General features: G+C 56.7%; 10 protein-coding genes across 10 annotated transcripts; 5 read left to right on the top strand and 5 right to left on the bottom strand.

Moving 5' to 3' along the window:
- Positions 1-2: 2 nt before the first annotated feature.
- On the bottom strand, positions 3-2,015 carry L226DRAFT_535355 (uncharacterized protein). Its single transcript, XM_067680889.1, has 4 exons — positions 1,741-2,015; positions 1,630-1,678; positions 1,160-1,552; positions 3-1,104 (listed from the first exon to the last, which is right to left on the bottom strand). Exons 1-4 carry the CDS (start codon positions 1,770-1,772, stop codon positions 388-390), a joined length of 1,191 nt encoding a protein of 396 aa, XP_067535046.1. The 5' UTR covers positions 1,773-2,015; the 3' UTR covers positions 3-387.
- Positions 2,016-2,176: 161 nt separating this feature from the next.
- Positions 2,177-3,604, top strand: L226DRAFT_613320 (uncharacterized protein). The gene is made up of 6 exons (XM_067686493.1): positions 2,177-2,546; positions 2,603-2,733; positions 2,790-2,867; positions 2,926-3,085; positions 3,147-3,442; positions 3,506-3,604. The coding sequence occupies exons 1-5, from the start codon at positions 2,298-2,300 to the stop codon at positions 3,267-3,269; spliced, it is 741 nt and encodes a 246-aa protein (XP_067535047.1). The 5' UTR covers positions 2,177-2,297; the 3' UTR covers positions 3,270-3,442; positions 3,506-3,604.
- Positions 3,605-4,024: 420 nt separating this feature from the next.
- Positions 4,025-7,108, top strand: L226DRAFT_553158 (uncharacterized protein). The gene is made up of 8 exons (XM_067682909.1): positions 4,025-4,220; positions 4,293-4,334; positions 4,400-4,444; positions 4,501-4,566; positions 4,699-4,873; positions 4,924-4,966; positions 5,020-6,469; positions 6,534-7,108. The coding sequence occupies exons 1-8, from the start codon at positions 4,159-4,161 to the stop codon at positions 6,934-6,936; spliced, it is 2,286 nt and encodes a 761-aa protein (XP_067535048.1). The 5' UTR covers positions 4,025-4,158; the 3' UTR covers positions 6,937-7,108.
- Positions 7,109-7,271: 163 nt separating this feature from the next.
- Positions 7,272-10,436, top strand: L226DRAFT_535357 (uncharacterized protein). The gene is made up of 8 exons (XM_067680890.1): positions 7,272-7,545; positions 7,616-7,657; positions 7,721-7,765; positions 7,830-7,895; positions 7,988-8,162; positions 8,219-8,261; positions 8,323-9,769; positions 9,832-10,436. The coding sequence occupies exons 1-8, from the start codon at positions 7,406-7,408 to the stop codon at positions 10,229-10,231; spliced, it is 2,358 nt and encodes a 785-aa protein (XP_067535049.1). The 5' UTR covers positions 7,272-7,405; the 3' UTR covers positions 10,232-10,436.
- Positions 10,437-10,700: 264 nt separating this feature from the next.
- Positions 10,701-14,351, top strand: L226DRAFT_571367 (uncharacterized protein; the record flags this gene model as incomplete). The annotated part of the gene is made up of 3 exons (XM_067684544.1): positions 10,701-12,517; positions 12,571-13,358; positions 13,411-14,351. 3 exons carry the CDS (start codon positions 10,701-10,703, stop codon positions 14,349-14,351), a joined length of 3,546 nt encoding a protein of 1,181 aa, XP_067535050.1.
- Positions 14,352-14,555: 204 nt separating this feature from the next.
- On the bottom strand, positions 14,556-16,780 carry L226DRAFT_75340 (uncharacterized protein). The gene is made up of 14 exons (XM_067687218.1): positions 16,545-16,780; positions 16,478-16,484; positions 16,406-16,423; positions 16,308-16,352; positions 16,218-16,242; positions 16,145-16,157; positions 16,060-16,095; positions 15,958-16,007; positions 15,858-15,896; positions 15,719-15,801; positions 15,621-15,659; positions 15,476-15,567; positions 15,206-15,424; positions 14,556-15,144 (listed from the first exon to the last, which is right to left on the bottom strand). The coding sequence occupies exons 1-14, from the start codon at positions 16,689-16,691 to the stop codon at positions 14,761-14,763; spliced, it is 1,197 nt and encodes a 398-aa protein (XP_067535051.1). The 5' UTR covers positions 16,692-16,780; the 3' UTR covers positions 14,556-14,760.
- L226DRAFT_535360 (uncharacterized protein) lies at positions 16,748-20,536 on the bottom strand. Its single transcript, XM_067680891.1, has 4 exons — positions 18,590-20,536; positions 17,714-18,492; positions 17,378-17,656; positions 16,748-17,321 (listed from the first exon to the last, which is right to left on the bottom strand). Exons 1-4 carry the CDS (start codon positions 20,406-20,408, stop codon positions 16,872-16,874), a joined length of 3,327 nt encoding a protein of 1,108 aa, XP_067535052.1. The 5' UTR covers positions 20,409-20,536; the 3' UTR covers positions 16,748-16,871.
- An 83-nt stretch (positions 20,537-20,619) lies between these two features.
- L226DRAFT_535361 (ribosomal RNA assembly protein mis3) lies at positions 20,620-22,321 on the bottom strand. The gene is made up of 7 exons (XM_067680892.1): positions 22,221-22,321; positions 22,144-22,168; positions 21,893-22,037; positions 21,576-21,836; positions 21,384-21,524; positions 21,003-21,332; positions 20,620-20,947 (listed from the first exon to the last, which is right to left on the bottom strand). Exons 1-7 carry the CDS (start codon positions 22,282-22,284, stop codon positions 20,765-20,767), a joined length of 1,149 nt encoding a protein of 382 aa, XP_067535053.1. The 5' UTR covers positions 22,285-22,321; the 3' UTR covers positions 20,620-20,764.
- Positions 22,322-22,490: 169 nt separating this feature from the next.
- On the top strand, positions 22,491-23,596 carry L226DRAFT_535362 (GINS complex, Psf3 component). The gene is made up of 6 exons (XM_067680893.1): positions 22,491-22,662; positions 22,724-22,782; positions 22,845-22,988; positions 23,041-23,086; positions 23,168-23,309; positions 23,363-23,596. Exons 1-6 carry the CDS (start codon positions 22,546-22,548, stop codon positions 23,434-23,436), a joined length of 582 nt encoding a protein of 193 aa, XP_067535054.1. The 5' UTR covers positions 22,491-22,545; the 3' UTR covers positions 23,437-23,596.
- Positions 23,597-23,831: 235 nt separating this feature from the next.
- Positions 23,832-24,460, bottom strand: L226DRAFT_571371 (uncharacterized protein; the record flags this gene model as incomplete). Its single annotated transcript, XM_067684545.1, has 2 exons — positions 23,832-23,852; positions 23,921-24,460. The coding sequence occupies 2 exons, from the start codon at positions 24,458-24,460 to the stop codon at positions 23,832-23,834; spliced, it is 561 nt and encodes a 186-aa protein (XP_067535055.1).
- Between the last annotated feature and the right edge of the window lie 851 nt (positions 24,461-25,311).

Here is a 25,311-nt window from a genome sequence, read left to right on the forward strand (position 1 = left end):
AATTCCGAAACTTGAAAGTGATGCATTACGAATCACAGTGAAAAGAAGACAGAGTCACTACCTACGAATAATACAATACGTACGGAAGAGCCAGCTAGTATCTACAGGCACTAGGCGAGAGACGGAGAGAACGCGAACCAACAGCGAGGAGCGAATCCGAGTGCGACGAGATACGTAGCCAGTCGTGAAGTCTATAATCGTGAAAGCAGGAATAGATCGATGAATGAATCGTCCCCGCGCGTCGTACGTGCGCACACACCCCTCCAATGCGCACCTCTTATCCATATCCGTCCTCCGTCCAAGGATCCTCCACGAGTAGGAATATCGAGAATGAAGCCAACCAAGCCAGATATCTAATAGCGACAAGGACGTCGAGGGAGACAACCCTTACGACGACGAAGCCTCCTTTTTGGGATGCGACGAGAAGACATCCTTGAGCTTGCCGAACATGCTCGTGCGCCGCTTCTGGCGCTGCGTGCTCGCGAAGCGGCTCGAGACGCTGTCCTTCCCGCTCCCGTTCCCGTTCGCCTCCTTCTCCCCCAGCTCGCTCGCGCCTGACTCGACGGACGACCGTCCGCGCGAATGCCGCGAGGAGAGCGACGGGAAGCGCATCTTCTTCTCCTTCGTCGGCGTCGTCGCCTTCCCGGCCCCGTTCGTCGCGGGCTTCGGCGACTCGGGAGCGGGTGTCGTCGTGGGCTGGGGGGTCTCGGACGTGCCGTTCACTGCGGCCGCCTTGTCATCGGCGGGAGCGACACCGTTCGTCGCGGACTTCTCCTCGGAGATGCCGTTCACGGCGGTGGGCTCGTGCGTAGATGGCTTCTCCGCGGCAGACGGCTCAGGAGCGGCGACAACAGCGGTCTCGGCGGTTGTGCTGCCCTCAACAACCAAAGTCTCTAGTGGCTTCGACTCGGACACATCTGCGACGGGCATGCTTGTCGAGTCGCTCGGCTGCTCGGTGGAGAGGGGAAGAACAGGGACAGGAACTTCAGGGGCAACGGGGATGGGCTCCGAGGGGAGAACAGCGGTGTTTGTGATCTCTGCAGCAGCAGGGTCGACTGCTGAGGGCTCCGGGGCAGCGACGGGCTCAGTCTGAGCAGGGGGGGCCTGAGTCGATGGATGTCAATGAGCCTACGACGGTCAACAAACGTAGCTGACGCACCTCAGTCGCAGGGGTCTCCGCCGGGGTCTCAGCCGTACCAGGCGCAAGTGCCTCAACCATGCTCACTGCCGCCTGCTTCGCGGTCTCCACGATGCCGTTCACGGTCCCAACCGTGGCTGGGGCCTCCTCAGGACTAGCCATCGTCTTCTCGGTCCCAGTCTCGGTTTCCGGTGCGGCTGCCGGAGCTGGAACGGGCTCGGGTTCAGGGCGCGCGGGTACACGGAGGACGTTGTTCAGGTTGCCGACAGGATCAAGTTCAGTTGCTTGGTCGTCGGTGGTGGTCCAACGACCGTCGACGATGTATTTGTAGGTGACCTTCTCGCCCCACGGGAGCTTGACAGCTCCTTCGAAGCTGCCGCTAGGGGTTTTGGCAAGGTGGTGCGAACATGACCACTGCGAATGACGTGTTGGTCAGCTAGGGATCGCGCGCGGCGCATCTACGATGCGGAATGCGACTGAACAAGACATACACTATCGAAGGTGCCGGTGACGATGACGTTGGAGGCGTCAGGGTGCGGCCTGTGGGTTTAAAGGGGGAAGTTAACGGAGGTCGCGATCAAGGACCACTGTTGTAGGCGCACCAGCGGAAGGTTGCCTCGTAGAGCTCAGACATTATGGTTCGTGTGGGTCGTAAACGTAGAGAATGAAGGACAATAGAGGATGGTGGGGGCGGAAGAGGTAGCGCAGCTGGCACAACAAGCTGGTGGATTGAGCGGATGTCGGGAATCAGGAGAAGGGGGTCAGGAGGTGGGGCGCAGAGTCAGACGAATGGGCGCTAGAGGGCAAGTCGGACTTAGACTCACCGCGGACGCTGTGTGCGACGAGGAGAAGGTGATGGGGGATGAGAGGGACGACGGGGGTAGCAAAGGCGAAGATAAAGCGGATGCGTGAGATAGCAGGCTTAGCCCAGCTCTACGCGAGGGTTTGGGCTTCTGCGCCCGGACGAATAGATGGCCTCATTCAATGCGACCCGTGCGGCTGCGTGCTGCCGTACGCGCCAATCCGTCCCAGCTCTCTCCCCTCCTCGTGTCCTCGCTCTGGACCCCGCCGCCGCGACTTTATCGCCCACGCTACCTGCACGCTATTCCCTCCCATCTCCACCCCACTTCGTAGCCTCGAGGCCGCCACGCCCCGCATCATGCTCGATCTCGCGCTCGAGGAGAAGCTCGACGAGCTCGACCCCCTCCGCCATCTACGCGAGGACGACTCCGACGAAGACGGTGCCGCCCACCTTGTCCCCGTCCAACCGCCGTCAATCCGCAATCAGTCTATCGAGCTCACCTTCCATCCATCTGCCGCCACCGACACCGTTCCTGCGCCCATCACCGTAAAACTGTCGGTCGACGCGTCGCCCGGGTGCGGAGGCATCGCATGGCCGGCCGGCGAGGTTCGTGCCCGCGCCCTTTTCCCGACATTCTCGGTATGCGATCGTCGTGATGGCAGGTTCTGGGAAGCTACATTGCGCGCAAGGGCTCATTGCAGGGCAAGAACGTCCTTGAGCTGGGAAGCGGAACTGGTCTTGTCGGACTCGTCGCTGGGGCTCTCGGAGCGCACGTCTGGATCACGGACCAAGCGTGCGTCCATTCTCTCCGTCCCTGTGAACTCGCACGCCGACAACCCACGATGTTAGACCCCTCCTTGGTATCATGAAGCAGAATGTCTCGCTTAACCATCTGAAAAGCTGTGTTACTGTCGCCGAGCTAAACTGGTCTGGTCTCTTGTTCCTGCCAGCCTCCAACCTTTCGGCTGACACGTTCTTTCGCCAGGGGCGAACCGGTACCCGCAGCCATACCAAAGCCTGACCTGATCCTGGCGGCAGATTGCGTCTACTTTGAGCCCGCGTTTCCGCTTCTAGTCCAAACGTTGGCGGAACTAGTACCGGATCGATCGACGGAAGTCTTGTTCTGCTACAAGAAACGGCGGAAGGTGTGTACCCGATATTTCGAGTGTTGGCCATGTTTTCACGATTTCAATATACACATTCTAGGCCGATAAACGATTCTTTACCCTGCTGAGGAAAGAGTTCACTTGGGAGGAGGTCGCTGATGACCCGGAACGCGAAGTGTATTCGCGCGAGGCGATCTCCCTTCTTCGCTTACACCGAAAATGAAATCTCTCCCGAGCACCATGCCTATCACGAACCCTGTGCACCTCCCCCCTCAGTCAAGGAACCAGCGTGGCAGAAACTCACGTCACTGACAGGGTTCTCTGCCTTCTATCGGGACGAAGGTCCCGCATATCACCTTTCCGCCGCCACGCCGACCCCGACAGAGTTGTAGGTTGGTGAGTAGAGACAACCATGCTCTCACTGATGCACTCCTGACCGAATTACACTACTGCTCGCAGTGAAGTTATCGCTCGTGTACTGCTGTCATCATCATGTATCATATCATTCTATAGACCATTTAGATATGTGGATAGCCAGTGCTCGGGGAGCATTCCGCCTATGTTTGATCATTCGAGTCTGAAGTGTTACGTTTCAGTGGTGTCTAGTAACCCAGTTCATGAGCTCAAGCACTTGCGTCACGTTATGCAGAATTTCTGTACGGGAGCAAGGGTACGTACTGTGGTTAACTCCAAATACTCAGTACTGTCGCAAGATTCTCCTTCCTTGATTCGGAGGCGCCCTCAATATTGGGTACTTGACCAATTGTGCCGATGTTCTGGCAGTCTGCGCAAGCGTGTTCCCTTTTGCACGAGTTTGTACCAGTACTGTGGTCAATAAGTAGCCGGAGGGCTGCACGTCCAGGCGTTGGTCGGTCATATCAAGGAGCCAATCAGGGCTGGGTGATTTGATCAGGTGACTCTCGGCCCTATTCGGCCGGGGCGTTTTAGACTCGACCCCACACTCCATATCGAGTCAGACATTTGCGACTGAGAGCAAAGTCGAATCTATTTATTCAGCTGATCGTCTCTCTCGTCCACTCTGTCCCCCATCTCCTGCGCCATCCATACCCACCAGGGAACCCAACGCAGATACCAAGCAAAAGCAGCACAACATGCCCGCGCCTGTCGCACAGCCGAAGACGCTCTACGATAAGATCTGGGACGACCATGTCATGTACGTCCATCTCGATGCTGTATGCACACACACCGCCAACGATTGTTGACTTCCATGGTCGCGCTATTGCAGTGATGTTGACGAAAATGGACTCGCGCTCATCTACATTGACCGGTGTGTATTGCAGACGTGATGGGATGACATATGGGAGGATGCTTACTGGTGCGCGCGACCCGCAGGCACTTGGTGCACGAGGTGACGAGTCCGCAGGCGTTCGAGGGACTGTGAGTGTTTGTTCGGGTTTCTGAGGAGTAGCTAACCAAGCCTGTCTGCTATCCAGGCGCACTGCTGGCCGTCCTGTACGTCGTCCGGACTGCACCCTTGCTACCGTGGACCACAATATCCCGTGAGTCTTCGCGCTTACTCATGTTCCACCCCTTTCGTTCCCCATACAACGCCAAGCAAATGAATTGTCAACACTTCCCAATCCACACTGAAGGAAGATGACCTGGGTCAGTTCTGACTGAGCGGTTCGCAGGACTTCCTCGCGCAAGAACTTTACTACTGTGTCGGATTTCGTCGCCCAGCCAGACTCCCGCGCACAATGCACGACTCTTGAGGAGAACGTGAAGGCGTTTGGCCTCACTTACTTCGGCATGACCGACCGCCGGCAGGGCATCGTCCACGTCATTGGCCCAGAGGAAGGCTTTACTGTGAGTTGATCAAACCTCCCTCCGATGTTCCTCAATTGACATTTCTCCAGCTTCCCGGCATCACCTGCGTCTGTGGTGACTCCCACACCTCCAGTACGTCTTCTGTGTGTATGAACTGTGCTACCCATTAGCTGACTAGTGCACAGCCCATGGCGCGTTTGGTTCCCTTGCGTTCGGTATCGGAACGTCTGAGGTCGAGCATGTCTTGGCCACCCAGACCCTCCTGCAGAAGAAGGCCAAGAACATGCGCGTCACCGTAGAGGGCACGCTGAACGAGGGCGTCACCTCGAAAGACGTGGTCCTGCACATTATCGGTGTCATCGGTACCGCTGGTGGAACAGGATGCGTCATCGAGTTTGCAGGCAGTGTCGTTCGCGGCTTCAGCATGGAGGCGCGCATGAGCATGTGTAACATGTCCATCGAGGGTGGTGCCCGCGCCGGCATGATCGCCCCCGACGAGATCACCTTCAACTACCTCCGCAATCGTCCCCTCGCGCCTAAGGGCGAAGTTTGGGATCGTGCTGAGGCATACTGGCGGACCTTGAAGACGGACGAGGGCGCGAAGTTCGACGTCGAGGTCAACATCCGTGCCGAGGACATCGTCCCGACCGTAACGTGGGGCACTTCCCCACAGGACGTCGTCCCCATCACTGGCAAGGTCCCCGATCCCGCCAAGTACTCTGACGCCGGTAAGCGCGCTGGTGTTGAGCGCGCCCTGAAGTATATGGGTCTCACTGCCAACACCCCGATGGAGGAGGTCAAGATCGACAAGGTCTTCATTGGCTCGTGCACCAACTCTCGCATCGAGGACCTACGTTCAGCCGCGAAGATAGTCCTCTCTGCAGGTCCTGATGCCCACGTCGCACCCGGCGTGTACGCCATGGTCGTCCCCGGCTCTGGTCTCATTAAGCAGCAGGCTGAGGCGGAGGGTCTTGACGCTGTCTTCAGGCGCGCCGGGTTCGACTGGCGCGAAGCTGGTTGCTCGATGTGCTTGGGTATGAACGAGGACCAGCTCTCGCCCGGTGAGCGTTGCGCGTCCACCAGCAACCGCAACTTCGAGGGCCGCCAAGGTCCTGGTGGTCGCACCCACCTCCTCAGTCCTGCTATGGCTGCCGCAGCCGCTCTGACCGGCAAGCTGACCGATGTCCGCAAGTTCCTTGGCGCAGATGCGGAGGCAAAGGTCGCTTCAGGCCCGAAGCTGAAGCTCGCGAGCCCAATCGAGTTCTTGACAGATCCTGTCCTGCCCCCACCCGAGCCGGCTGCAGCTGCTGACGCTTCCGCTCCTGTGGTGGAGAAGCCTCTGCCGAACACGGAGTCCTCGTCCAAGGTCGCGAAGTTCGGCGTCCTCAAGGGTATCGCTGCGCCCCTCCACATTGAGAACATCGACACAGACATGATCACGCCTGCGCGGTTCCTGAAGGTCCTCAAGCGTACCGGTTTGAAGAACGCGCTGTTCGCGAACCTGCGCTTCGGTCCGGATGGCCAGCCGACCGACTTCATCCTCAACCGTGAGCCGTACACCCACGCGAAGATCATCGTCTGCGACAAGCACAACTTTGGCTGTGGTAGCTCTCGCGAGCACGCCCCTTGGGCTCTGTACGTACCCTTCTATCTTTGTCGTATCCGTTGCACTTATTGAACCTCGCCCCCTCGTTTACAGGAAGGACTTCGGTATCATGTGCGTCATCGCGCCCAGCTTCGCCGACATTTTCAAGAACAACACCTTCCAAAACGGCATGCTCCCCGTCATCCTCCCAACTGAGCAGTGTGCTGAGCTCGCAGAGGAGGCCGAGCAGGGCCTCGAGCTCGAAGTCGACCTCGATAAGCAGGAGGTCCGCCGCGCGAGCGGCAAGCCTGCATTCTCCTTCTCCGTCGACCCCTTCCGCCGCCACTGCCTGCTGAACGGCCTGGACGACATCGCGCTGACGCTGCAGCGGGCGGAGAAAATCGAGGAGTTTGAGGCGCGGAGAAGTCAGACCTGGCCGTGGCTGGACGGGTTTGGGTACAAGGGGAAGAAAATCCCGGTGTCTGCGCCGAAGCAGGCGAATAAGATGGATTGGTGAGATGGGGATGTGTTATGCAGTAGGGTCGTGCAGTCGTCATATGAGGATGATGTACAAAAGTGTATCTGTTGCTGTAAAATATCACATTTGCTTGGATCACATACGATCAGGACCGCGAATCGGTTAACGACAATCTCACCCTGTAGGTAGCCGCCCATATGTAGTCCTCAGCTTCATACCACCATCATGTAAGTAGCCTGCTCATTTTCACTATGGCTACAGGTCTGCTACGGCGTTGTACTGAACGTTTATGCATTAGTAGGGGCATCTGAGCAAGGCACATCTGGGGTACTACTCGCACCGAATTGGAGTCGCACACATTCAATGCAATGACACCCATGCCGAGAATCATACTCAAGAAGGCCCGTGATGAATGCAAGGTCCGGGGTGCCTACCACCAACGTCCATGCTCACGCCTTCAACTGTATCAAGCAACTTCCTCATGCGAATGAGCTATTTATGCCCCTCAATGACTATCTCATGGCATCCCCAGTGCTCCACGTCTTACATTCCCCCCCTCGACAACGAGTGCTTGCGATACGCAGCGATGCCCGAACCTGTCTCGCAGCCAAAGACGCTATATGATAAGATTTGGGACGACCATGTCATGTACGTTCACTGCAGCAGCAACACCTCTTAGTTGTGCAGCGACATTGATATCTGCCGCCGGTCTATACAGCGATGTAGACGAGAATGGCCTCACTCTCATCTACATCGACAGGTCCGTATGCGATTGAAATATGCGACGTCCGTCCCGAACTGATGTCTGCTGTAAAACCTCTAGACATCTGGTATTTGAAGTGTCAAGCCCGCAGGCGTTCGACGGACTGTACGTGCTCGTCACGCCTCTGGGTCGTAAGGTTCTGCGGCTGAGTCAGGTCCACGTATTCTAGGCGCGATGCTGGGCGGCCGGTGCGGCGCCCTGACTGCACCCTTGCTACGGTCGACCACAATGTCCCGTGAGCAACCTTTACCCTGCTATATGCGTTCTGCTCCCACCGGTAGCGCTATGACGACACCCCAGGTTACTAGTCTAACAACAACCCAACAGGACCTCCTCGCGGAAGAACTTCACCACGGTTGCGGACTTCGTAACCCAACCTGAGTCGCGCGCTCAGATTACGACGCTCGAGGAGAATGTCAAGGCATTTGGACTGACGTACTTTGGGATGACGGACCGCCGGCAGGGCATTGTCCACATCATTGGGCCAGAGGAAGGCTTTACTGTGAGTTCGACTGACAGTTTGAAAACCATGAAGATTCGGTCTGATCAAGAATGCAGATTCCGGGTATAGCGTGCGTCTGCGGAGACTCGCATACATCCAGTGAGTCTTCAGAAGCACGACCCTTTGATTACAGAGATTACAGAGCTAACAGAGCTGCAAGCCCATGGTGCATTCGGGTGTCTCGCCTTCGGCATAGGGACGTCTGAAGTCGAGCACGTCCTGGCAACGCAGACCCTCCTCCAGAAGAAGTCCAAGAACATGCGGGTCACCGTCGAGGGGACCCTCAACGAAGGCGTCACTTCGAAGGATGTCATCCTCCATATCATCGGCGTCATTGGAATCGCTGGCGGTACCGGCTGCGTCATTGAGTACGCTGGGAACGTCGTTCGTGGATTCAGCATGGAGGCGCGGATGAGCATGTGCAACATGAGCATCGAGGGAGGCGCACGCGCTGGGATGATCGCGCCCGACGATGTTACCTTCAACTATCTGCGTAGCCGTCCGCTCGCACCCAAGGGCCTGCTGTGGGATCAGGCTGAGGCGTACTGGCGTACACTCAAGACGGACGAGGGCGCGAAGTTCGACATCGAGGTACACATTCGCGCTGAAGACATCGTGCCGACCGTGACCTGGGGCACCTCTCCTCAGGACGTCGTCCCGATCACGGGGCAGGTGCCTGACCCCGCATCCTTCGACGATCCTACTAAGCGTGTCGCCGTCGAGCGCGCTCTCGGGTACATGGGCCTTGCTCCGAACACTCCCATGGAGGATATTAAGATTGACAAGGTCTTCATCGGCTCGTGTACCAACTCCCGTATCGAAGACCTCCGTTCCGCTGCGAAGATAATCCTCGCCGCTGGCCCCGACGGTCATGTTTCGGAAGGGGTCTACGCAATGGTGGTCCCAGGCTCGGGTCTCGTCAAGCAGCAAGCGGAAGCGGAGGGCCTCGACGCTGTCTTCAAGCGCGCGGGGTTCGACTGGCGCGAGGCGGGGTGCTCCATGTGCTTAGGCATGAACGAGGACCAGCTATCGCCAGGAGAACGCTGCGCGAGCACGAGTAATCGTAACTTCGAAGGTCGTCAGGGTCCTGGCGGCCGCACTCACCTCCTCAGTCCCGCCATGGCCGCTGCAGCTGCTCTGAATGGAAAGCTGACCGACGTTCGCAAGTACCTTGGAGCGGAGGGCCAAGCGAAGCTTGCGTCGGGACCGAAGCTCAAGCTCGCAGACCCCAGCGACTTCCTCACCGATCCTGTCATTCCCCCTCCCGAACCCACGAAGACTCTGGATGATTTGCCGGTGGCATTGAAGCCCCTGCCGGATGCCGAGTCGTCCTCGAAGGTCGATAAGTTCACAGTGTTGAGGGGCATCGCCGTGCCACTGCATATGGAGAACATCGACACGGACATGATCACGCCTTCGCGGTTCCTGAAGGTCTTGAAGCGGACGGGACTGAAGGATGCGCTATTCGCGAACTTGCGGTGGGGTGCGGACGGGAAACCTACGGACTTCATCCTCAATCGCGAACCGTACACACATGCGAAGATCATTATCTGCGACAAGCCCAACTTTGGCTGTGGCAGCTCGCGCGAGCACGCGCCATGGTCGTTGTGAGTAACACTGTCCAGTCATCCCTTGCCGTCCTGATATACGGTTCGCGCTGGGTCTGCAGGAAGGACTTCGGAATCATGTGCGTCATTGCGCCCAGCTTCGCGGACATATTCAAGAACAACACCTTCCAGAACGGCATACTCCCCGTCGCCCTTCCCGAAGACGATTGTCGACAGCTCGCAGAAGACGGGGAGCAAGGTCTCGAGCTGGAAGTTGACTTGGTGAAGCAGGAGGTCCGAAGCGCGAGCGGCAAACTCGCGTTCCCTTTCACGGTGGACCCCTTCCGACGGCACTGCTTGCTCAATGGCTTGGACGACATCGCGCTCACTCTACAGAAGGTGTCGAAGATAGAAGAGTTCGAGGTACAGAGAAGTCAAGTCTGGCCGTGGCTGGATGGTTTGGGATATAAGGGGAAGGTATCGATTCACGCGCCGAAACAAGCGAAGCGTTTGGATTGGTGAACCCGTTGTACTTATACTTCTGCAAGGCACCGTCCCTACCGGCGGAACCCTCTCCCGCAGCCACCGACGTTGCCAACGTCGCGCTCTGCACTTCGGTGGGTTCTGTCGGTCAACTCGGGGATGCCGTAGCTTGCTGGTACCTGTAGAACCAGGATCGCATGTACTTGTTATCAGCTGTAAGACTATAGCGTAACACGCCCATGGAGCTTGGATACGCGTGTCGGACATCACGGTCTCTGGAGATGGATGTCGTGATGCACTCTGGCACCGTGCACACCGTCGACCGACGACGACAATGACGGGGCCGAACAGTGGAGCACGTGGGGACGCGGACTCAGGGACTGAGCGGGATCTGTTAGGGGTCCTGCGTCGCTGTCGGACGTCTTGCACAGGAGGTCTTTGACGACCGCAGCTTGTATACCTCCTCCATCCCCCCATGCCAGACAACTAGAGCCACCCTGCGCCCGCGATGAGCTCCATCTTATCCCCCCTCCAGCCCGGCGCCATGCTCGGCGAAGCATCAAGTGCGAACTGTACGTTTCTGTCGAGCTCTGACGCATTGAATGGTACCGACGAGATGTGTCCGGAAGCTTTGTCGCCCGCACCTCGCCCAAACTTCATACGTCGCGAGACGGATCAGATTCTTTCGTACTACCAGTCGGAGCACGCTGGGCGGTCCTTTGACCAATACGCGACGGCTGCGCCCGACTGCGAACCACCCTCTCAAATTCCGCCCCCGAACGCGCACTCTCACCCTCATCCTCTCCCACATACAACACACCAGCTTTCCGCGCCATCGTCCGACTCGGACTACGCCGAACACGTTGTGCGGCCACTGCAACCCGCGTTGGTAGAGTCCGCTCGCGACCTTGACCTCAAGCTGGCGTTCCCACCGACCGCGACGGACCCACGCTCTCGTGCGCACCTTCGCCAGGGCTCTACCTTCTCGTCCGGCTCAGACTACTCGTCACACTATTCTGACTCCGAGGAGGGCGCACCGTTAGCCACTCCGGTGGCCACATCGTCCCAGTTTCATGTGCCTACCCCGCGCGCAGGCGCTGAACGTGAAGCTCGATCACACAAGCCCACGCACGGCCACGGCGACGCAGCCCGACACTCGCGACGTCCCAGCGTGCCAACGGAGGGCGGTGCGGACAGGCGTAGGCTCGCCATTGTGGAGATGGACCCGCCCGCGGTAGCGCTCTCCGTTGGGCGTAAAAGGAGCAAGGGGCTAGACGGCAAGTCTCTCATTGATCCCTCTGCTTCTTCTTCTGCGATGGGCGGGGGCACTCTCTTTTCCCGCCGTGGAGTTCATATAGGCGGTTTGGCGCTCATGGCACCCCCGGACGCGTCCCCGAAGACATACACGAACCTCACCCCGCCCTCTACTGCTCCCGTCTCGTCCGGCACGCCTCACATCCCGCCCTCCGCATTTGCCCCTTCCCACTCACGCTCTGCCTCCGAGGCTGTCAACTCCGGCGGAAGCAGGTCCCGTCTGCATCACAAGTCATCCCGTGACGTTGGCATTGTAGGCTTGAGCTCCGCCTCCACGGCGTCGGAGAGCTTAGGCCCCGCTAGCCCCACATCAGACGAGTATCAGGTCTATGCACATACCGAAGGTCTCGGAGTACCTCTCTTCCAAACACCGGCCAAGAGTCGCTCACCTTCCCCAGGAGTCGCAACACCAGAGTTGTCCGACACCAGTAGCGGGAGCGCGTTCCGCTCTCCACATCAGCGCCTGCTCTCGACGCCGATCTTTGGGATGGAAGATGGTATTGTCACCCCTGGCATCGGAGAGGGCAAGGACATTCGGCAACCGGTCGTTGGTCCCGTCATCGTTGGTATCTCTCCAGAACTGCTCCATGGGTCGCAGGGGGCAACCAACGTGTCCGCAGCCACGCGTGGGTACCCCTCAGTGCAGTCACCAACATCTTCATCTCCGTCATATCACACATCCTCTTCCTCGACTCATTATTTGCACTATCAACCCGGCGTTCATGCGACGGCCGGTCCACTACCCCCTCCACCGCGGTCTCTTTTCGACCGCGACACTGCCCCGCCTCCAAGACCACCCCGACATCAGACCCCTCTAACACCCGGCGCACGGCGCGACATAGATGCAATCAAGGAGGCATTGCAGTTACCGCAGTCGGTATCCGCCAAATTGGCAGCAAGGACACCGCCTGATTCTGACAAACGTCTTGGTCGTGAGCCCTCGCCACCACCTACCGACAGTAAGGAGGAGACTCGGAGTCAGGAGAGCGCATATAGTGAAGAATCTGCTGAGTACGTTCTACTCTCTTACGCGCCTTCGTGCAGTATTTATCACGTCACCTCAGGCCGTCTATCAAGCTCGTTACTGCCAAACCCGTACACGTACGCGAGGGTGCCTTTCCACCTTCAAAGATCATCACATCTCCCCCTGGCAGTCATATTTCGCATCCTGCATCGGCTACCAGTCCAGAACTTCCTCTGCCTCGGTCAGATGCCCGCCCAGTTGTGGTCATCGAACAGGATGAAACGGAGGATGAGTACCACGAAACGGGTCGGCGACCAGCTCTTGAGCTGCGCCGGGAGAGCAGCTGGGTGAGTCTTAGCCAAGAGATGCAGCGTGATACCTCCCCGAATGGCAAAGCTATCTCCCCACCGAACCTGTCTGTCTCTCGGACTCCTTCGTCTATCTCCGAAGCCTCTTCCTCGTCTAGCGTTTCGCATCTTCCTTCCCTTCCGCCTAAGAGCATTCGTCATGGCTCCGACGAAGACAAGCACAGTTCCTCCTTGGCCCCGAGCGCATTCAGAGCGTTGACGAACCTCAAACGCTTCTCTTCTCTTCCTCGTACCCCTTCTCGATCCTCCAAGTCAAGCAAGCGGTCACCCAGTCCGGATGCCGCTAGACGCTCAATGTCCCCACCACCTCCGCCAATACTCGTCCAGTCGCCTCCTCGCAGACGCGTGATCCCGAAGCCGAAGTACGCGCATCCATGGCCTCCAGCTATGAACCCTGCCGATGTGGTTGTTCTCCGAGGCTCAAGAGAACGTGCCCAAGCCTATGCCATGAAGATCAACGAGTTATCTATGTATGACTGTGGTTTGCGAGAGTGGTTGGCGGCGCAAGGTCGCGGTCCAGGTATGCCACACTCGAACTACTATTTGGACCCCTTGCTCATATGAAGCAGCAGTGTCGCATCCTCGGACACAGTCGCAACGGACGGCACATCAGGTTATGCATTCATTACCGCCCGAGTTTGGGGGTATGGCGGGACAAAGTCGCCATGTTTCACATGGCTCCATGGCGTCCCAAATGACCTTCCCTATTCGCGCCGACGCCTACACGGCGACGGACTTATCAACTCGGCCCGGCGATGCTCCAACGACTGCGCCTCCTGCTATCCTCCCCTACCCCTCCCTTGCACAAGCACAAGCACAGCGTGCGCCTGCGCGGTCGTCAACCCTCCTGCTTTCTCCGACGAAGTCCCTTCAGATACCATTGCCATTACCCGGGACAAAGGGCTCAGGGACAGGGTTCTTCGCGTCGCTCGGTCGTAAGACGAGCGTGCGCAAGGACAAGGGCGGACTCCTGTCGGCAAGCCCTCAGTCGCCCACGAAAGTCCTGACAAAGTCGCGGCCCCCGGTCATCGCAGCAACGCAGTCTAATCCTCAACCTTCAAGACCAGCTCCGTTCCCTGCCGCGCCATCAATACCAGGTGGTCCGCGCGCAGCTCCTGGGCGGATACAGCGGGCAAAGACGTTCTCAGTCGGGCCGAGCATACCGGACTCGTCAACCCCGCCTCCTGAGACCTCACGTGCCAGTCCGCCCCAGGCTGAGAGTTCCTCGAGTCACGGCCACAGTCAACGGCAAAGCGCTGCTCCTGCAAGGCGTCCGTCGTTGTTCGCGCGTGCTCGTCAGGGACACTCCTCCGTTGTTCCTGCTGGGAGCAGGCCCATGCCTGTTGCCAGTGCGGACCCGAACTTCCAGCGCCAAGTCGACAAACTGGCTGATTTGCTGCCCCATGCAGATCGAACCATTCTGGCTGGCTATTTGAGGCGCGCCGGCGAGGATATCCTCGCGATTGGACAGTATTTGGAAGACGAGAAGAATGGCACGTTACGACGTGACTGAGCTCTCTTCAGCATTATATTGGTTTGCAGATACTCCCGTTCCTTCTTGATTCCAATGATTCACGGTTTGACGTCGCATATAGCCTTGCATATGGCTTACATCTTGTTTCCTTCATGTCAGTTCACGTCGTTTCGCTTTCGACAAACTGTTCGAGTCTGACTGTTGATAAGTTCCGGTCTCTTCCTTCACGTTTCTGTTCACGTCGATACATGCTAGCATACGGTCGGACTTCCCCGTTTACGATATATAGCCCACAACACAAACGTAATGTACGTATACCGCTCGTTCCAATTGTACTATTAGCACACCAGTATGCATAGAATCCGCATCACATCATCCCATCGGCACTCCAGCTGGCTTGAACTTGGGACCTGTTCGTTTGGTTGTTGAATGACCGAATACTGGGCTATCACGTCAGACATGTCTCTGATACCTCAAGCTCTTGGTGGAAGACAGCCTGCTGACCTCGCGAGTGTGGGGCTCCCTGCGCGGTAGATACACGCGATGGCGCCTGCCCGTTGTATGCATTGCCATGGACGGGGTGAACATTCCGCGCCGGGTGTCGTCCAGTTTGTGCGAGGAGAGCCTCGACTTCCGCGGTGCTGTCAGAATGATCCGACCGTGTCGTGCTTACACTGGTCCTGAACGACCCTTCCATGGCGCTGAACGGCTGGCGTTGCGCTGTCGGCCGCCCTCGAGCGTGAGGAGGCTGGGGTTGCCGCCACGCAGATCCGGATTGCATGCCGATAGGTCCTCCTGCCATCGTGCGGTTGCCGATAGGCGTACGCTGTATCTGTAAGAATGATGACGGCGGGGGAGTGAGATCACAGTACACGTCGGTGCCGTCGACGTACTCCGGCTGCCTCCATATTTCCGACGACTGCGCCCACATCTACGCCAACGGGCCCGCCGATGCCAGCCCCACTGGCGAATGCCATGCCTTGCTTCAGCCGTGTGGAGTCTTCTTGGCGGTCCGCGATGTTCAGCGATTGGTTGACAGGGGGGAGCGTTCCGTCTTTGCTGCCCACGGTTCCACCGAGCAAGGCTTTGCGCTTCAGTTTGTCGTATTGCGCCTGTAAATGTGTTACAGCACCAATTTGAAAGACTGAGCGCTACATACGCACCTTTAGCTTGTGGTACTCTTTCTCGCTTTCCTTCAGCGAGTCTTGCAAGGTGGCGGTTTTACGCCGTTCTCCTTCGAGATCGCGCTCAAGGCCTGTGCAGGACCGTTTAAACTTCACATCAGTTCGTGAAAGATCCTGGACACACCAGACATCTTGTTCGTTAGGAGGCTGATCTCTCCGTTTGCTGTACCAGACCGTCAGCATGCTGAGTAGAAGCATCATGCATTCTAGCAAGCGATTTACCTTCCCTAATGACGTTCTCAAGCCTCTTCTCTAGTTGTGCCGTTTTCTCAGTCACATTGCGGTACAAGGCTTGTTGGAAAGAACTGTCGGTGCCTTGGGCCTCGAAAACATAAGGTGACGCTATATGCAGTAGACTCACTACTCCTGGTGCATCTGGTACTGCCAGAATGAGAGGGCCCTATACGAAGATGGAATTTATTATGAGCTCGCATATACCCACGCACATGAAGGGTACGCACCTGCTACATATCTCCAGGACAATTGTTGGATTCAGTCCAGAAAGTACCGACTGATCGCTGTGTCAACTCATAACCAAGCTGACTATATGCACGCATACATACAGTCTTGTAGTCATTGGAAGGATGTAGGGATGAAACCTGACGTAATTTAAGAAAGGTTGGCCTCGCAGGAGTTCGATCTACTCACCACCACATCATCACTGAGCACAGTCAAGCGTGTCAATACATGCGGAAGACAAGACGCTTGCGAAGTGCCTCACGGTTCGGTCAATGATGTTTCGCAAGCTATGTGCAGTGTGATGATTGATGAATAAGGAATGATAGAGGATGAGTCAGGTCGGCAGACGCACCAGGACAGAGTCTCGATGCATTGAACAACTCGTTCGCACAGTCGACTGCATTCCCCTCAATCCCTCATCTCCCACGCGACGGCCGGTAGTTCACTTACCACAGAATATGTGAGAGCCTCAATTGGATTGTTTTGTAAGGCATATCATGTCTCAAGCGATCAAATACCCACAAGTCGTCTTCAATGAGAAAGTCAAATTAGTTGGAGAAACGGCATCTAAGGCGGATGATGAACGCACCACGACAGCTTTGTCCGACAACGCCTTTCTACAGGTGAGTCTATTGCACCGCAAGTTGTCCATATTGAGACCTGGATTTGAGGGGGCGAAGGGAAGAACGAGTGAGGGACACCTTGCGGCGCGAATGTAAAAGAAGACCACGCGCATGCGCGTGGTGGATAAACACGTGATCGTGTCCACCACGGTAGCTTCCAACGCTGCTAGGGTAGACGAAATTATCAAGTGTTCTTTCAAGGCTTCAAGGCAAGAGAAATCGTTCGCAAGGTACAAATTAGACATGTACAGACAAAACTAAGCGTCCGTCCGCACCGCATGACCCAGTTCAGATCAAGTCGACACTCGACCGCCCTTCTTGTCCACCCTCCACTCCTTGAAGATGCCATCTAAGCTCTTGTAGATCAGGTGAGATGGCAGGCTGCGAATGATCTCCCCAACGCGTTCTTCGGCCTCGCTACGGCCCTTGTCACCGGCAGCTTTCTTGGCGTAGTCCACCGTGAGGCGGAATATCGCGAGGACGGCAAGCGAGACGTGCGTCTGCTGGGCGCCGTGTGCGGATCCCGGCGAAAGGGCAGAGAGCAGCGGGCCTGAGACGGATGGTGCAGTGATCGGCGCATTTTGTGTGAATGTCGAGCGCTCGCCACGAACGAGCCGAAGCAGGATCTCGAGGATGTTGTCAGTCTCGGCCATGTGTGTACGCAGGAAGCGCTGCCTCTCGACAAGCTGACCAATGTTAGAGTTGCTCGCCCACGACTCCAACAATGTCCAGATAGTCGGGGCCTGTAGGAAAACTCCAGTCAATATCTAGTACGACGTCAAAGTGCGATTGGACTCACCGGATCAGGATCAACAACCTCGACTCGTTTCTCCCATCCATCGGCAGCATCTCCAGCCACCCAAAACATCCGACCAAACATACTCCGAAGCCACTCCTGAACGTCACCCGTCTTGACCCAGCGGGGTTCGGACAATGGCTTTTCCTTGTCGAGGTAGAGCACAAGCCGAACTTCAGACGGGATCTTTGCTCGCCAAAGAGGCGGCACAGTAACATCGCTCTCGAGTTGTTCGGTCAACTCGAGGGAGACGTACGTGCTCTCCTCTGAACAGCCCTCCATCTGAAACAGTGTTAGCGAAACCGCTCGGAAGCCGCAGGGGTAAACGCAGATACTCACTGCAATACCCTTGAAACCACCACGCTCATCAGCCATAAGGGAGATGGTGACTTCAATGCGGCCTTCAGCCCTGAAAACCTTCAACTTCGGCACCACTTCCGCATCAATGACAAGCCTCCTCGTAGCACCAGCATATGACACGGATAAGCGATTCGCGGACGGGATTTTCTCCCCAAGCAGGTTCGCGGCGACGGATCCGCCGAGCGTCGCGCCTTCGGCATCAAATGTTTGTTCCTCTCCGAACTGAGTGGCAGGCTGAGTAGCCTCGTAGTCCTGGTGCTCGGCGCCGTCGCCGCCATCGATGACAGTGGAAGCATAGGGAGAAGTCTGGGCATTTTCCTGATTGGTGTCTGGCACAGTGGAAGCCATGGAGTCCATCGCCTGCAAGGGCGTGACACCGGAACGTAGGACAGCAGAAGCGGTTTGCGAAGCGTCCGCATTCGGCCCTGTACTCTGCACGGAGGGATCAGATGAAGACGAAACGTCCCCGGAGGGTGCGTTTCCTCCAGGCGCTGGGAGAGGGGGAGTAGAAGGGACGGTTTCCTGGGAGTTCTGGTTCGAATTATTCTGCGAAGTGACCGAGGCGAGCTCCTGAGAGCCCGAAGACGCATCGGCATGGCCGTTGCCATTGACGAGAGGATGTTCAGCGTGGACATGAGGCCCGTGAGCAGAGAAGCTCGTGTAATGCTCCTCATTAGGGTCCACTTCGGAACCCTGCGCATCCTCGTCGCCCATCGTGTGGTCACCGTCGTGTCCATCCCCTTGCATGTACTCATTGCCTTCAAATGATAAAGAAGCCATATCAGTGGTGCGAACGAGGTTGTGTGAATGGTCTCATCCACACATGCGCGGTCTCAGTGATGGACGGACGCTTACCATAGTCTCCGTCACCAGCATCGCCATTGTCCAGGAAGTGCTCGACTTCGCTGACATGCAGATTCTCTGCGCCTTCGCCATCACCGTCCTCTTCGCCAATGGCAGCCATCAACCAATCACCCTCGCTCGTCGTCTCAGCGACGCTCGGGGCTACGCTATCGCGGCCAGCACCATCGAAATCCCCTCCATGAGGTGGAGGTGGGGGAGCACCCCGACCCTCCTCGTAGTCGCCATCATCATCCTCGAGCTTCTTGCGCTTGCCCTTGCGCGCAACAGATGAGCCATAGCTAGACTGAGAGATAGGATGCGCGTCATCAGGAGAAACGGGAGTGTGGAAGTACATCCGGACCCGTGAAGGGGGCGGAGGAAGCAAAGCCTCAATCTCCGCCTTGACGGCAGATGCATCAGGAGCAGCAGTGGCAGTAGCCGCGCCGTCCGTACCACTGGTGGCACCCTCAGCAGTCGCTGGAGAGGTTCCATCAGTCGGTTGAACGGCCGCAGGCGCGTCAGACGAAACAGCAACTGGCTTGGCTTCGTCCTTGACTGCAGGATCGATAGCCTCTGGCAAGCTGCCCCAAGCCCAATCCAGATCGGGGATCTTGAGCCCAACGATCTTAAAGTCCGTCAGCGTCCGCTTATTCTCGTCTCTCTTACCAGTGGAGAAGCTGCCAGACGTCGTGCTGACGTTGTCACCGCTCCTCGTGGAAGCGTTGTCGTGCCGACCTCCGCGGTTCGAGTGGTTGAAGCCCTGCCCACGGCCACGGAAGGATGAATGAGACTGGTTGTTGTGATGGTAGTTCTGCTGATGATGCTGCTGGTGCGAGTAGCCCTGGTTGTTGAAAGAACCGCCGCCGCGCCGATTGTCTCGATTGTTGTACCCACCACGGTTGGGGCCTTGTCCACGGAAGCTGCCTCCACCCTGGTTGTTGCCGCCGCGACCACCCATGTTGTTGTAGCTTCCACCACCGCGTCCACGATTCGTACCCCTGTTCATCCCCATCGAGCCGCCACGCCCTCGCCCCGACATGTTCCCTCCACGAACACCTTGATATCCGCCTCGTCCACCGGGCGGAGGACCTCCACCGCGTCCATACTGGCTCGGCCCTTGGTTGAAGCCGCCTTGTTGCATCGGTGGAGGAGGAGGGGGCTGAAACTGCGGTTGGGGTGGGGGAGGTCCACCACGATGCTGGTTTGGTCCATCAAATCGCTGACGCTTCGCGGGAGGAAATTGCTGAGGGGATGTGTGGGGAGGATTGTGCTGCCGATTCTGGCGATGTTGTTGCTGTTGCTGAGGGAAGAATTGTTGGGGCTGCTGGAACGACTGAGGAGCACCTTGTTGGTAAGGTACGGAAGGGACCGCTCCCGGGACGCCCTGAGTAGGGGTAGGAGGAACATAAGGCTGCTGGTACGCGGCGGCACCGGCCTGGGGTTGGTATGGACTGTACTGAGCCTGAGCTTGTGCCTGAGGTGGTGGAGGCGGCGGCTGGGCGACAGGAGGGGGCGGTTGATAATGCTGCTGCTGTTGGGCCGCCTGACGCTGCTGTTGCTGTTGTTGTTGCTGCCAGTTCGCGCCATAACCATAGTTCGCGTACAGTTGTGCTTGGTCAGCGGGGCGAGCAGCAGCTGCCTGCGCTGTTTGTGATGCGTTCCATTGTGCACCATACGCGCCAGCGGCACCAGCCTGGGCCTGCTGAGCAGCAGCGGCAGCAGCCCAATACGCGGAGTAGTCAGGTTGCGCGGGCTGAGGAGGGGGAGGTCCGGGAGGAAGGGGAGGCTGCTGAGGCGTATACGTTGCTGTCGCAAAAGGATTCTTGTTCATGGCCGATGTCGCGGTCTATGGACGAGTCGATGGAGGCAAGGAATAAGTGACAAGATAGGAAGAGGAGTGCCGAGGCCAATACGAGGGAAATACAGTAAGTTTTTGTCCGACGTGGTGGCTGAAGAGCAAGCAACACGGAGTTCGTCGCGCACCGCGGCGCCGGCGTCACTTTACGTGACGGGCAGTCACTTTGTCCTCCCGCGGTCTCTATGCCCAGTGAGAAGTGACTATGCGCGCATTTAACAACAAAATAGCAAAATATGGTATAACAGACGGTACACGACAAGTATGCGACGACAGACGTAAGAGTCAAGAATATCGGAGTACCAGCGTATCGGGTTGACGGGAGGGTGTGACTACTCGTCCTCCTCCCTCTCCTTTTTCCTCTTCTTCGACTTTTCCTTACGACCATCTGCACCTTCATGTGCTTCGGTATGCTTGCGCTTGCGCTTCTCCTCGATAGTCGGAGCGGTGTCTTCCTCAGGCGCAACGAAGGCTTCTGCACGCTTTGCACGACGTTCGATCGTAACCTCCTCTTGCTGGGATGAATTGTCAGGGGACAGTACACATGAACGGGAAATAGAATGTACGAACCTTCTCCTTGCGCTTCTTCGCCTCCCTGGCTTCCTTTTCGTGTGCCTTGAGGAAGTACTCGCCAGACTCCAGCTGCAAGTCCACCTTGCGCGGCTGCTGTGGTGGAGGGAAGGGAGTGTACACCTTCTTCTCTTTCTGCTCCTTGGCCTCCTCAAGCGGCGGCAGACCGGCGGCTTTCCTCGCCTCATTCTTCTCCTTTATCCGCTCGTTCTTGCGCGCGGTCTTCTCCGAGGTCTTCAGGTGCTTCTTGCGGAACTTAGGCAAGAAACGATCCCAGGACTCGGTCGCCAATGCTGGATCTTTAGCGAGTTCGCGCTTAATCATCAACTCCTGCGTATGGTGAGTCGCGTCCTTTTCCATTGAATGAAGCGAAACACACACCTTGATACGGTATATCGGATGGATGTTTTTCATGCAGTCTAGGACAATGCGGCGAACCTCCTTGAGGCCCTTGTATGGACCCATCACGCTGACAGTGCTTCCTTGTACAAGAACATAACACTGCGTCAGCAGCTCAATGGCCTAGATCATCGTGAGGGAACGTCTCCAACAAGCGGGTGGATAACTATTCACCTTCAGAGTACTCCCGTCCGGACCAATGATCCTCTGCCGCCTCTTGACGAACCGCTCCTTATTCCGTACGACATTACCGATTTTAATGATATCGCATGCGACGTCGTCGTTTAGAATCTTGACTGCCTGGCCGATGGCCACTCCTCGGGCAAGAAGCTTGATCATGTCCCGAGCTTTGAGGATAATGTATGGATCATAGGTCTTCCGAGTCGTTCTGACAGACATGGAACCGTGGATCAGGTCAAGAGTGCAAGCGATACCCTGGGCGAACATTATTGGACGAGCTCGCAGATCGACAGGAAGTGAGACAGACTCACATGGGGATCCAACGCCTGCGTGACAGCACTCCATACTTCCCGCAGGTACTTCTCACGATACTTCGGGAAGAGGGTTGCAAAAGAAGATTCCTCCGTGAAGGCTCCTGCCTTATTGTCGGTCGGCTGGAACGGGTCGATTTTCCACTACACACTATGTCACGACAATAGGTCTGTAGCTTGTGAAGAAGATTGCTCACACTTTCAGCACCATGAGTACTCATTACAGCATGATTGCGGAGGATGAAGCTTACTGGTCAATGTCGTCCGTGTCCCAAGCTATTGAACGACTTAGTTCAAGGGGATGGCTGAGGTGCAAGTCTGGACGTACGCTTGTCCTTCCGATGCCTCTTGTTTTTGTTGACAACAGGAGCAGTCTCAGGTGCCTCCGCCATATCTCCAAGCACGGAAGCCAAGGGTAGTAGTGTGAGGGTGATGAAATATTGGAGGTTTCAGGTCCCAGGAGTTCTATCCGTCAAGGTCGGCGTCGAAATTCAAGGAAAATCACCAAGATTACATACAGTCAGTCGTGGGAAAACACACGTGGGTTGCGCGACTCTCCGCGACCCTCGGAGACGCGTCGATATTGGCCTCGTCCTACCGTCTACCGTCGCTCTACCGCTATCTATCAAAAAGACACTACTGAACCATCTGCGATGGAAGACGATTACTACTCTATTGAATCTATCTTGGCCGAGAATCAGAAGATACAATGCACCTTCAAGACCGATGTGCCGGACATGGGTCACCTCGATGGTGGCAAAACGGGCGATGTGCGTTCTCGTTCGACAAGGCGGCGAATTGAGAGGCTTATTCCGCGCATGTATTATGCAGATCAAGGCTCTTAGCAAGGTGCAGCTACCCTTATGGATGGTATATATCCTCATATACTCGTCAGTTCTCCTGGCCAACCCGTCAAGCTACTATTCCTGAGCTATAGATCTTGACCACGCAGTGACTACGCAGACTTCACAATACCACCTCCATTTGCAGCGAGAGTCCGGAATGCGCTGAATGCGGAAGCGAAGAGCGTGCGCCTGTCTGCTCTCGTCGGACAAGGAGGCCTTTGGTATGGTTTCGGACGGATGATTATGAGACTGTGAGTACAAACAACAAGCTTCCACGATATCCATGCCAATTACGCGTTACAGTCTCAATGATATACCCGCGGCTGAGCTATCCAAAGTCTTGACTGATGTCTGTTCCGTCCTTTCATCACGTCCCTGCTGATCGACTGACTTTCCTCCGCACCGTCTACCAATAACCCTTGGCATGAAGACCTTCCACAAACGTCTGCCTGAAGTCATAGACCAAGCGCAACACTTCGCATCACTTCAGGGTACCATAGGAGGTAGCTCACGCGGTGGTGATGCTATTGTTGCTGCATTTCGAGAGGGCATGGACGGCACGGAGAGAGAATGTGCGTACCACTCTACGCCCCCGCCTTCTATCTAACGTCTTTGTGGTTCTTAGTATTCCAGCTAGCTCAAGAAAGTGCTAAAAGGACCAAGCTTTGGTACGAGGCCAGTGACCGGGGACGTCGATGATCCAGATGGCGTTCGGCATTCAAAATGGATCGGCATGGAAAATACTGGACGAATGAGTTTCTATCTCTGGTTCCATCCTACCTTGAAGCTGGATGGTTTGCTTCTCCCTATTAATTTTGACACTCCGCACACCTCTCAAGTGCGTGCACTTCGCGCCCGGTTCGCATCAATGGTCAACCTTGAAGCTTCTCAATCTAGGTCAACAGTCAACACCGCAAGAGGCCGCTTGCAAGTCACATGGTCGGGTCGAAGAGCAGGATTTAGACAATTATCAGGAGTTGACATCACAGGTCTTGAAGAGAAGACTGGGTAAGGAGAGGCAGGGTACATGAAAGGAATGATTCGGACTCGGACAACATTGGCACGCGTGAAGTCAATTTGGCAGCCGCAGACACTCAGATATTGACGGCACGAGCCTGCATGTAAAGGATAAGAACTGTTAGCACGGTTGCTCTCGGGTTCTAGGCATGGATGAATCACAAACCTCATGGCCTTCCGTAGCCTGAGTGGCGACCGCTGCAGCCGTCGCATGAGCAGCGGCCGAGAGGGTGACAGCAGCCGAGGGCCTGACGGCAGCGCTACGAGCTTCGATAATGGCAGCTGTAGCAACTGCGTCGATTGCAGCCGAGGGCTTGGCCGCGGCACTGCGAGCTTCGATAACTGCCGCAGACGCCACAGCGTCGACTGCAGCAGCAGTAGGGCGCACAGCAGCGGAGAGGGCAACAGCGGCCGAGGGCTTGGCCGCGGCGCTGCGAGCTTCGATGACTGCAGCAGACGCGACAGCGTCGACCGCAGCTGCGGTAGGGCGCACTGCAGCGGAGAGGGCAACAGCGGCCGAGAGTCTAGCGGCTGCGCTGCGAGCCTCGACAACTGCAGCGGAAGCAACAGCGTCGACCGCAGCGGCAGTAGGACGCGCGGCAGCGGAAAGTGCTTCGAGCTTGAGTGCTGCTGACGGCTCCGGAGTAGGGAGTGCGTTGGTTTGGAGGAAAAGAACGACAGCGACGATAGCGGTGAGGAACTTCATGTCTGCTGGATGTGGGCTCGTATGATGTTCGGAGGCGTACTGAACAACCTGATATGTGCAACCCTCGCTTTTGTAGTCTGCAGGAGGTCGCAGACATTCCGACACTCCGTCTCCTGTGAACTCATATGAGCATACTCGACATAGTGCGAGAGAAATACGATTACGAACATATTCACGTCGTTCATGCATGGACGCACTACATACGAACATGACATCGGAAACAAGGCCGTCCCGGACATTTCCCCGGAATACTTCGAGACGAGGCGAAGGAGAGCCAGTTAGATGCTCTGTACCAGAGCTGGAGGCACGGAGAGCACGGAAGTTACACACACTTGTGCAATGCTAGACACCCTTTGCGGGGAACCCCAGTCACGGTTAACAGCAAGAATGCAAGGTGTAAGAGCACTCACGAGGCTTCTGAGCTCTTCTTGATCCGGCGGAAAGTAAGCGATTGCCTCTTCCCTTCAGCACGCCGCATTAGCATCGCCGGTACGTCGGGGTTGATTGTCAATCCTCTGATGCCGATGCTTCCGTTCTGCATTTGTCATGATGTGCACAGTTCATTGCGCGTTCAGGTCGACAAATGCAGCGGACGTTCAACGTTCAACTTCTGCCGTCGGGACGTGGTGTTGCGGAGAGTATATGGGTATTGAGACGGGCGAGTCTTTGCCAGCAAGCGCTCCGAGCAGTGCCACGATCCAGGTTTACCGGATGCGCTGGCCTGATGATGCATGATGGCATGCAGGGAACCAGAGATTCAACCACGAGTATCACAGCACCTATGAAATTGAGGATTGTGGGATGAATTGACAAACAATATATGAGTAGAAAAGATGTCGCTATGTAGAACA

The sequence above is a fragment of the Lentinus tigrinus genome, assembly GCF_003813185.1.
Source record: "Lentinus tigrinus ALCF2SS1-7 unplaced genomic scaffold L226scaffold_13, whole genome shotgun sequence".
Classification (NCBI taxonomy): domain Eukaryota; kingdom Fungi; phylum Basidiomycota; class Agaricomycetes; order Polyporales; family Polyporaceae; genus Lentinus; species Lentinus tigrinus.